At 33.6% G+C, this 12,181-nt stretch overlaps 1 protein-coding gene across 2 annotated transcripts; it reads right to left on the reverse strand.

Moving 5' to 3' along the window:
* Positions 1-1,783: 1,783 nt before the first annotated feature.
* On the reverse strand, positions 1,784-11,940 carry LOC131649773 (uncharacterized). 2 transcript variants are annotated; one of them, XM_058919530.1, is made up of 11 exons: positions 11,614-11,940; positions 9,952-10,073; positions 9,727-9,851; positions 8,541-8,616; positions 8,426-8,462; positions 7,362-7,552; positions 6,226-6,516; positions 5,995-6,096; positions 5,820-5,870; positions 2,576-2,651; positions 1,784-2,337 (listed from the first exon to the last, which is right to left on the reverse strand). In XM_058919530.1, the coding sequence occupies exons 1-11, from the start codon at positions 11,801-11,803 to the stop codon at positions 2,162-2,164; spliced, it is 1,437 nt and encodes a 478-aa protein (XP_058775513.1). In that variant the 5' UTR covers positions 11,804-11,940; the 3' UTR covers positions 1,784-2,161. The 2 variants fall into 2 exon arrangements, with proteins under 2 accessions (XP_058775513.1, XP_058775514.1); XM_058919531.1 differs by lacking the exon at positions 5,820-5,870.
* Between the last annotated feature and the right edge of the window lie 241 nt (positions 11,941-12,181).

The following is a 12,181-nucleotide window of genomic DNA, read 5'->3' on the forward strand; positions in this document are numbered from 1 at the left end:
CTGGCAGAGTGGGACGCGTCTGGGGACCCGTTTCCTCATCAGACAGTGCTTTTTCCAGCTCCACACGCGTCTAGGGACGCGTCTCAGCAGTGGATGGTATTTTTTCACTTCCACACGCGTCTAGGGATGTGTTTGACCAGCTTATGGGCTTTTCTTCAATTTTGCGCTTTTTCGCCCTGATTTCTCCCATTTCATTTACCTGAGCCTACAAACACTATAACACACAACCAAAACATAAAATATCGAATAATGAAATAAAACACTAAATAAAATAACTTAAAGATAACTAAAAACAACGGTAAAAACATATGTAAAAACCACTGGTCAAACTCCCTCAAACTTAAACCGTTGTTTGACCTCAAGCGACAATTACAAGAGCTCCTGAATTTCAGAGCATACCGGTATTCATACGTGAGACTTCTGTTCCGTTTGATCGAGAGACAGTTAGTCCGGAATTCACATGATGCGAAAAGTTTCTGCTTGGAAATTTAAAACCTTAGCTCCCATCTCGGACACCTCTCTAACTATTCTTTGTACTTAAGTGTCTGTAGGCCCTCCCAGGTAGCTCTCCTTCGCATCATCCTCCCCGTGTTCAGGGTGAACATCGAGTATCTCCTCCTCCTCATGTCTCACCTCCTCCTCCTTCTCCTCCTCCTCACGTATCACCTCCTCACGAGAGGAAGACCCCCGAGTCAGCTGACACCTCGGTCCAGTTGAGGAACCTGCATGCGCCTCATCCATTTGAACGGGTACTCGTACTCTACCCGTCCCTCATCCATTTGAATAAATAGCAAAATGCATGTGTTTTCGGAGATGCGTCTACGAAATGGTGATTTCGGAGATGCATCTCCGAAAACACCTTTTTTTAAATAAAAAATGATTTCAGAGATGCATCTCCGAAATCACCCTTTTTGATGACTTCGGTGATGCACTTCCGAAATATAGGGACGTTTTTGAAATTTTGCTGCGGGTTCCTAAGAAGGTAGGGGGTGGATAAAGAATTTTTTTTTAAATATCGTCAAAGATTATAAGAATGCACCCTATCCGAATTAAAATAAATTAATTGCAGAACAAATTAAACAAAACAAAAATCAAATTCAAAAATTAAGTATATGATGTCAAAATTTGATGCTATAAAATCCTATTACATGGCCTAATAAGCCGATTTTAGGAATTAAAAACAACAGATTTTGAATTTTTAGTGACTAAATTCAAACAAAAAAGATTTATTTGTAACAAATGTGTATAATAAAAAAACTATAATTTCAAAAGACAAAAATTATATTCAAATCTATATTTATTGTCCATATAAAATTGTCGAATTTTAAATTAATTTTTTGGAATAATTTATTTTTTAGGTCAAATATTTTCATTTACTTACAAAGAATAATTAAATCTTTGAATTTAATAATATATTATTTATTTTAAAATGTTTTAAAAAAAGGTTTAGAGAGTATATGACATTGGGGTTGAGATCGAATTTTTTTGATTGGTTGGTTGATGTAATAAATAATTGTATTTACTGTTTACTACAACTAGGATTTCAAAAGAATACTTCCTCTTAAATGAATTATAAGTTAAAATGATCAAACAAACAAATAGTTGGTATTTTTCAAAATTACCTTGTGTTTAAATAAAGTGTAGGCTATATACCGTATCTTGTAAAGAAAAAAAAAAAAAGAGCCAGATATAGTATCATAAAATATTGGACAAATTATTAACATAGCTATCACCAACAAAATTTATAACATTAAATTTGAATGTCACGCCACTTTTCCATCTCTTTAAATATGAAAAACCAAATTCAAATCTATATTCAGTAATGCTGAATGATGTAGTCAAGAGTTTATAGCCAACCAATTTAAGTGCAATTGCCAAACATACAATATCAACCCCTAAAGAAAATAAAACTTTCTTCTATTCCCAAGACAAGAATTGAACTTTAGAAACCATTTTCCTTCACATGAGGACTCACAAAATTTCTTCTAAAAAAGTATAAACCTAAATTTCTAAAGAATCATCACAAAACTACTATACACTTCTCACCAAGAGAAGGAAAATAAATGAGACTGGTCAAAAAATTTAAAACATAATTAAAAAAATGGCAGAGAAAAATGAGCTTTAACTCGGGGGATATAACACAAGAATCTGAATGACAGTTTCATGAAAATTTGGTGCCATAGAAACCATTTGATCCTGGGACTGAAATAGGTCTAGGTGGAGAAAAGCCAGGTTGCAAAACTGGAATGTGGTTTTGAAATGCAAAGTTTTGTTGTTGCGCGCTTGTTATGACAGATGAAGGCATAACAACTGGTATTGCTTGGCTAAATGTTCCACCTGTTTTTGAAATATAGAACAATTAGACAAAAAGAAATGCATATTATATTTGTTATTCAATTTGGATGTAAGGATTCAATTATGTTTCATATCAAAAGGGAAAGTGCAAATGAGTTTCTTTATGACATTTGTGTTTGGAATAGCTTATTTTCAGGAAATGTCACTTTCCTTTTGGCAACTGCTGTAGATCACATTTGAAAAGAAAAACAAATGCAATAAAAAGATGTCATATTGTTACCTTGATGCTTTGGAAATTGGACGTGATTCATCAGGGGGCGGGTTGGGAATGGAGCCGTTACACCATGAACCAAATCCTTCAATCACAAGTAGAAAGACTTAGTTATGATGATCAAATTAATAAACATTTCTGCAGGGAAGGAAATGCTTTGTACTATATATTTGGTTGACCATGGAATTATAAAATATAGAAAAGTTAGCATAACTATTGGTTCACTACAGTTTGCAAATTTCACAGAAATCATATCCCTTTATAAGGATCCATAGAATACTTGAAAATCAGGACCACTCTTATCATCTGATTGAGAATGACTTTTATTATTATTATATTATACCTAGTACAGCTATCTCTATTTTATGAGATTTGTACAGGTGAAATAGACCCGTAATTTAGGAAAATATTAATAGATCTTGGTCGGCATTATGTGAATTCAACTCAGAAATAGTATTCAGTAAAAGTTATCTTTCAACTTGGTATCAGAGTTCTCTCGATTTGGAAGAATCTGTTTCAAGATCAAAATATCTGATAGCAGTTGTCTTCCTTGCTTCTGCCCTATTATAGCTTGTTTACCCCTTCAATGTATCATGTTTTCCTAGATCAAAATAAAAGCCTAAGCTGCAAGAAAACCTACTGAAACAACCAAAGACAGTGCAGCCTAAATCCAAAATCCCACTGCCATACCTTTTACTTGCTGGTTCATGCAAGTGAACTTCTCTGCACGTGAGTTAACATGACAAGCTTCTAGTGGCATGTAGTGGTATGTCCAGCCACCATTCGTGATATCGTTTATCCCACCATGCTTGACCTAGTGTCATGTACTCGTATTGGCAACCGTTGCCAATCGATACCAGGCTGGCAAAGTGCGTCCAGTCCAATTCTTGAGGTCCCTTTTACCTTTTGTCCATAATATTAAGAGTCTCAAGTTTTGTATCTTTGAGTATATTGTCAACATTGTTTAAAACTTGAACATTATGCTACCAAATGTGTTTCTTGGGTGTACTCACCCTCAAAACTGTCGCTCCATTGCCTCTATGGAGGTCACGTTCAATGATAAGTCTTTCTTCCCTGGTGCCCAAGTTCAGGGGGGAGAGTATTCCTATGTCACGTTTAAGACTTTCAAATTTGTACATTAAAACATAGTTCAAATCTCACCGTGTCATATCATGTTCAACCTTGACCGTTGTCCCTTTTAACCCCATTTACTTATTTATAGGCCATGTGCCATAAGCATTTCATCTAACACTCTCAGCCTTACTAACTATTAGAGTTTGGCCTAACTCTCCTTACAAAACCGGCTTGTAAAGTGAGGGATGTCACTCTATACAAACTCTTTCAACGCTCTATCTCCAACCAATGTGGGATATGGGATCTTCCCAATACTAACTAAGTATCTTAACCAACAAACTTATCAGCATGTTCCATATCCTAACAGCACATCACAAATCTTGTATCAAATACAGAAGAAACCCAAATTTACCAACATTTAGTCCGGTTATCTGAACTTAGTAAGTATTGAAGGTATTGGTTCTCCTACCCTTTCTCTTGATACCTTAGATATGCTTTTAAATGTTTCTACTAACCTAAATGAATTGCCTATTGCCCTGAGAAAAGGAAACATGTTGTTTACCTACAAAATATTTTGTAGCAGTACTAGAGTTTCATTTCTTCTATATACTCAGAACCTTACAATATTCCTAATAATAACAAGCCACCTTCATTTTCCCAAGGATATATGATTTTGATGTCTTTAAGGGAAATAGGAAATTAGGTTGTAAGACTGCCACTGTACGGTACCCATCAAATTATGATGGGATTGGAAATGAAGAAATTCTTACAGTTGACAAAGCTTAATATCAAAAGTTAGTGGGAAAATGAAGTATTGTACCCATATAAGACCTGTCCAAGCATATGCAATTGGTATTGTAAGCCAAATCATGTATGACTTGAGAGTGGGACATTTATAAGCAGTGTCGAATTTTACAAACCTTGAAGTTTACACCTGGCAGAGGACTACTACTAAAAGAAAGGTGGAGATCCATCTATGGAAGTGTTTATACCGATGTTGGCTATACAAGATCAGTCACAGATGAGATCTAATTTCTGGCTAATGCATGTCCTTGGACAGAAACTCTTAGAATTTGGTTTGGGTCTAACTCATCTCTACAAAACCGGCTTATAAGGTGAGGATTGCCCCCACTTATATACACAACACAGACCATATCTCTAAGAAATGTGGGACTAAATCCACCCCTTCAAACACACCATAATAATGTGTTGGAGGCTGCAATGAAGGCAAGCTAAATGCCGCAATTTAGGTGACAAGGGGAAGACCGCAATGAAAGCAGAAATTCCACAGAAACTCAGTTGCGCCGAGGAGTATAAATATAATGTAGTAGGCAAGTCAAGCACATAAGTTGAGTTCTGAGCCAAGACGTTGGGAATTTGTGAACTACTATGGTTGAACATTGTGTTGGAGGACTTACGAGATGTACATGAAATTAGCGGAAGCTAGTGTTTAACAACAAATCAGCCACTTGCATTGCACACATTCCAGCCAGCATGACATGACAAAGCATAGGGAGAGACATACACTTCATCAAAGAGAAACTAGGCAAGGGTTTGATCACTACAACTTATGTTCCCTCAAGACATTAACTGGCAGGTGTATTGAATAAAGGACTTTCCACTGCGTAGTTTTAGGATCTAATTAACAGACTGATAATGATAGATACTCATTCACCAACATGAGAAACATTGGTGGGATTTTTCAACATTGTTATTCCTTGTGCAATTATCATTAGTTTATATTATGAAAATACATTTGCACATGAAATTCAGTTCAATAGTATTGTGTACAAATCCTCTTTTAATTTTTTATCCACTGCGAATTTCCTAATGTTCTATAAGACCTTCTATATAATATAGTAACAAAAGCATTAGGAAAATAATAGTGCAGAGCCAAACTAAGCCTAAGGCCTCTAACAATCTACAGCTGACTGTGCTGAGTCAGCACAGTTCAACTGAGTTATGAATACTCAGCTATTCAGCTTGTTGTAATGTGTAACTAACTTCACAAAAGAAAAATAAATAACAGAAAAATGCAACTCTTTCTCTCCTTTATCTTTCTTCGATTTCTCTCTTCCTATTACTATAGAAGTAATTTCTCCCAGTTTTGGCTTAACTTTTATTAAGACAAACTGAAGAAACTCCTTAGGTGAAAAGCGCTATAGACATGCTATCTTACGTGGGAAACTTGTTGAACATAGACTAGCTGGGTAGATCGTCCAGCCATAACCTGCACTCAGAAAAAAAGACAATATCTCGTGGGAACGTGTGATTCCTCCTAAACCAATTAATAGCTTTTAAAGAAGAAATATTAAATTAGATAGATGGCAGGCACATAATATCTGTGTACTTACAGCAGGAGAGCTTGATTGCAAATAAGCAGGTTCAGATAGAACTGGAGTGTAATGTGCAGCATACTGAAGTGGTTGTGTCCTATGTGCCAGTTGACCAACAATCTGTCGCCAAAGAAATCAAAAAATGACAAAAATGAGTTCCTAAGTAAATGTTTTTTGACAACCTGTGTATCAAAGAAACATTCTCATGCAAACAAGAGAAAGAATATCAGTAAATTTGTTAATACATACAGGTTGTGAAAACTGAGAACCACTGCCAGCATTTCCAACTGTCAAATTGCCATACTGTGAAACCTTAACAGGCACAGAAGGTCGAGAAGCAAAAGTATTGAATCCAACTTCAGGTTGAAGAGTAGCAACATGTACTGGAGGAGAGCTATTTGGCATGTAAACCATATTTGGAGCATGAGGGCTATTTGGCATGTAAACCATGTTTGCAGTTGTTGGCAAAGCAGAAGGTGATGAAATAGGATATACAAAAGACGGGGAGAAAATCTTGGCAGCTGGGTTGAGCTTAAATTCCTATATGAATGTCATAGAGAAAAAGTTAAAGGTATATCAACAAGAACTAAACAAAAACCATATTATATCAAAATTGGCATCGGCTATTTATCATGCTGCTACGTAAATGAAACTAAAATCTGTTAAAAATTAGATTAGTACTCTTAACTTTATAAATGATGGGGACGAATCTAAGGAGCAATAGAGGTGTTGAAATTATTTGTTTTAGATAAAAAATAAAAAATAAAGCGGGGAAAAAGAATAAATGCTTGAATGTTATAGATAGTAGTTTGGTAGTAATTTGATGCAGAAGACTAAATATTAATCCTTGTTTACAAGGATACAATACTTCAAATGTTAAATAAATACGGAAACCATAAAACAAATTATAACAATATCTTAAGTAATATAAAAACTAATCCTAAGAGATAATCTAAAAGTATGAAGTGATCTTATGACATAAATTATAACAATATCTTAAGTAATATAAAAAACTAATCCTAAGAGATAATCTAAAATTATGAAGTGATCTTATGACATAAATTAAGATACTACAATATAATATAAAGATATTATAAGATATTATTTTCTAATATTCTAACAAGATCAAAATTTAATAGATCACCCATTCAAAATGTTTAAGCGATACTATAGCTAACTTAGTATTAGGAAGAAATATCGGATGTATGAACTTTATTTAGCATACATTTCCAAAAATGACTTTCAATTAATAAGATGCATTAAATAGGGCACAAATGCATCCAATGTGCTTTGTCATGACAAAATAAACCTTCCATCTACGTCCTTTTTTTATTAGGAACTGTATTGCCAGCATTTGTTGATGGAAGCTAAACTGGTTTATTTACCTTTGCATTTCTGGTACAATCTGTACCCCTTGGAGCAGATTTTTCAATAATTTTTGCTGGAACATTATGTGACGCCTCGCTGAGATCTTCACTTAGAGTGGAATGTGTTGATGTAGAATCTGGTGAAGTAGACCTTTCCCTACCATGATCATTGGCTTTATCAGCTTTAACTTGGCCAAGACATGTAACAACTACAATGCAAGCACATAAGAATTGATAAGGGAACATAGAATTATAAAAGAAATGTTTCTCATTTAGTGCTAAGAAGAGGGGATTCAATTAATGCGAGGTGAGATCATAGGAAATGGCTAGTTTTGAGAGAAACAGGTCTCAGCAAACTAGAAAATATAGGGGTAACATTACGTAAAACTCTTGGAAGAAAACAATGTTAACTTTTCCTATGTATACTTTGCATAAGGGTATCCATAAGGTGGAAAAAGATCCAAAACAGCATGCCGTAAGGCCAGGGACGGATCCAGAAATTCTAATTAGTGGGGGCAAGTTTTGTTTACTATAGATTTATATAAAAATAAATTTATGATCATTATTTTTTTTCTATCCTTATGATTCTAATCTATATGGATAAAAATAATAGAAGTTACAAAAATTTAAAATTATTTATAATTTTTTATTTGTTTGAATAAATAAATAAGAATGGCAGATAAAATAATTTTTTTTTAAATTACTACGATCAAACTTGTTATCAACTTTATAAATAATATTTAATATTTTGTTGAACCAAAAAAATTAAGGATTGCAAAACAATACAGAATTGCCAAAACATGATATCTAATTTAATGGGGGCAATAATTAATAACTAATGGTATTAATATAAAATTATTGATTATTTACTAAACAAATTATATTAAGTGGGGGCACCTGCCCCCAATTTGATACATGTAAATCCGTCCCTGCGTACGGCACATTGTTCAACATACAAAATTTGTTGAAGTTCGCAAACTAATAAATGTCCACGAAAGTTATAAGTTATGCTTGTGCCATTTCCATCAATATTGACTGTAAATAATTTTACATGAAACAGAGATCAGAGAAATCCAACTCACTTTCATGGCATGAATCAGGGCTTCGAATCTTTTCATCCTGTGGAAAATCACAGCTTTAGAATTTTTTTAAAATAATCAAACCACCAAAAGTGCAGCTATGCATACGTCAACGTACATTTTTTTCACTATGAAATTCAAACTTCTGCCTGCAGTCATCAGTCTTCCCTTTTGAGTTAATATCTCCAGCTTGTCTGTCAATAGAAAGTTGGCAGGAACAGAAGGGCAAAAGAAAATAATGTCATAAATCTGTATTTTCTGAAATCATATATATTACAAATGCAATAAATATAATGTAACAAGTCCATCATACTTTATGTTTTTCTTATGGAAAATAGAACTGTATAGTGAAATAGTTCTATTCTCTTTTGATCGCTCATCTCCTTAAGTTGGCTAACAGTAAGAAGAGAGGGTGAGGGACATGGTAAGGACGAACTCTAAATTGATATTTGAATATGCTAAGTGGAATGAAATAACATTTCTCAAAAAAATGTACATCTAACATATGTAGAAAAGTGCTATCTAAATATCCATTTTTAAGTCAAAATAATAAATAATACTGCCAATAAGTACATGATACAGGAACGCTATTTGCCCAGGAAAAGAAAAAATACCATTGGGTAAATAAAGAATTAGAGAAGAATTTCTACTTTCTTTCTTTTGTTCTATCATGATTCACATTATTTTTAACAAACTGGTTATATAAATATGTTGTAAATAAAGTCTAAATCTTAGTATGTGAATGTGTTAACTATACACTACCAAAGACTGCCATACAAAATGACAGCATTTAATAAATGAAAAATTAAATTTGAACATATTACAAAAGAGCAATTTCAATCTTCTTACTTGAGTTGAACAATCAATACACATACATCTAATACCATTGGGAAACCATCCTACTAGTAATTAACAAAAACAAATTTGCATGCTGGCGGGTGGACACAATCAAGTCACTTGACATTCCAATTCGTTATGTAAAAGTGTCCTACATTATTTTTTATCTTTCCCTTTTGTGAATCCACGATGTGTATGATAGAGACCAACTGATATACAAAAAGAAATAGGGAAAATCCTTTTGAATTACAGAATAAATCACAGAACTTGCTTAACAATTTCATGTTGGGGTAGGTGCTTAATCAGATTTATTAGTATGAGAAAATCATATCAAAAGCTAAGACAATTGACAAGCAGTAAAGACACAGTCAATGCTTCCTTGGCGGTATGAAACTTAATAACAAAATAACTTGCCTATGCTTAACACATATCTCTGTCCATTTGAATGAATTTGATAAAGACAATACCTTGATTGATTAACCTGTTCTACATCCATTGAGCGGTTCTCGGAACAACAAACTCTGGGTGTAATTGCTTCCTCATCCTCGCCAGTTATTTTTCCATTATCACCATCCTTGGGAAGCGTTACTCCCTACGCACAAAGTCATGTGTACCTTAACCTTAAGCACATAGTTATATTCTAAGAAGATATGTAGTCATAAAAGATACATTGCATGGACAAATGGCTTTACCTTAGCAATGACCTGCACGAGATCCTTTGATTGAACTACTAGTGTATCTATCAAGGCCTCTTTTCCAACATTGCTGTGGCCATTTCCCTTCTTGGTCATCCTTGCTTGCTTCAAAACAATACCTAAACACGCAGCAAAGTAAGTGAATGCTGATGAGTTTTTAATTATATAACAGATTATAAAATTTAAATGTATTAGACAATTCATAAAACACGTGCCAGACAATTCAGATAAGTATTTCATAAAAAAATTATTTTTCTTTGCATCAACACACCTTATACATTTCATGAACAAATTTCACACTCTTCTAATAGGGTTAAACATGTAGATTGAAGCAATGTTATCAATGAAAGAATCAAACATATTAATTTGATTAGAATATTTTTAAATCTTTAAATAACATATGGATGAAAGAAACTCAAATACTATCAATATGTAGCTGGGTCGATGTCCGATATTTTTTTACGTTATTAGTGTTTGTGTGTGTCCCAATGTCCATTCTACATAGTATATAACGCAAACAATTAGCTTTGTTATTAAACTTGGTCGTTCCGACCGTTATCTCGACGGAACAACAAAATCAAGAAAACCGCATCAGGTCGTGCCGTTCCGTCACATATGGGTCACTCGGCTGGAACGAGTGCAATAATGGGATTGGGTTCAGAATAACGTCGCGTCAAAGCGGCCGCTCTGACCGTGTCAGCCGTGAATGATATTACCCTTAAATTTTTAAAGATAACAAGGTTATTTTATTAAATTTTATGGGCATTTGCAAATTTATTTTGCTCAAGACTGCTAACTTTTATTTCTAAATAGAAATACTTCATGAACTTTGATTAATTTATTTTAGTTTTTTGACAATTATATGTTTATTAATATTAACTATACTAATATCTGCGTCACTTAAAAATCGACCATTCTACTTCCCGCTCCCGCTCCCGTTCCATTTTTATAGATGGACGTGACGTGTCGTGCCGCTGTCCGAGATTGATAACATAGACAATTAGTAGTTAGTAATTTAGCACATATGAATTTTTCGATTGAATTGCTTACTCAATTTCTAAGATTCACCTCGACAACTGGAGTCACACAAAATGAATGAATCGCAAAAACTATCAACTGTCTTAATAATAAGATTCTATTATTTGGATTTACATATAATAGATGGAGTGAAATGGAACATATATAATAGATGGAGTGAAATGGAACATGAAGGAATTCATTCCATCCTATTCCATCTAATTCTTCAATTTCGATTCCATTCCATCAGGTTTGGGCAGGTTTGGGGTGTATGTAATGAAATTGTTCCGTTCCGTCAAATTATCAAAATACACAAACAATAGAATGGAATAGAATGAAATTTATGTTCCATTCTGCTCCGCTCCAATTCATTCCATAATGTTCCATTCCGATCTATTCCATCAATCCATATAGAGCCTTAAGGTTTAAGCAAAATAGGTTACGATAACACCAAATAGAGTTGGGGAAACAACAACAACAACAAAAACTCCATGATTGTTCAAGTAAGCTAACACTAATCATGAGAATTATGCAAATCATACAAAAAAATTCACAACCTAATCGAGCTATTGAGGAAATCATTACAGAAAACAACTTTCCCATGAAAAAATTGAATAAACAAACGAGAGAGAAAGAAAGTACCGAAACGGTCATCAACAGAAGCAGTATAGAAGATTCCAGAATACACAGAACCATCTTTCACGTGAACATCAACTGGTAAACCAATGATATTCATAGTGAAAACTAGCATTGCATCACTCAGTGATTCACAATTCATTGATGAAAAAACAGTTTGATCCTTCGTCACCAAGCTCTTGTTTCTGTAACCCATCGTAAATCGGTTCTTCTTCTCTTTTCTCTCTAGAAGCTTCTTCTGCTGCTGATGAATTTCGCTGTGAATGGTCGAATGAGAAGAGATCTGAAAGCTGCAAACGAGAATGAATATACTATTGTGAATTTGTGACTTGTTTTTTCTACAACCTAAATTACAAATTCATGTTTTATTCAAAAAAATATATATATAATTAATATTTGATTTTATTTGATGATTTGTAAAAAAAAAAGGTAATTTATTAACTTTTATTAAAAAATATTTAATAACTTTAATTGATATTCGTTATTATTACTACTCTTCTATCCGCGCACGAACAACAATGTTCGCGCGCGAAATTATAACTTTTATTATTTTAATTTTATTTTAAATTAAATA

This window comes from Vicia villosa, linkage group LG2, assembly GCF_029867415.1.
Source record: "Vicia villosa cultivar HV-30 ecotype Madison, WI linkage group LG2, Vvil1.0, whole genome shotgun sequence".
NCBI classification, from domain to species: domain Eukaryota; kingdom Viridiplantae; phylum Streptophyta; class Magnoliopsida; order Fabales; family Fabaceae; genus Vicia; species Vicia villosa.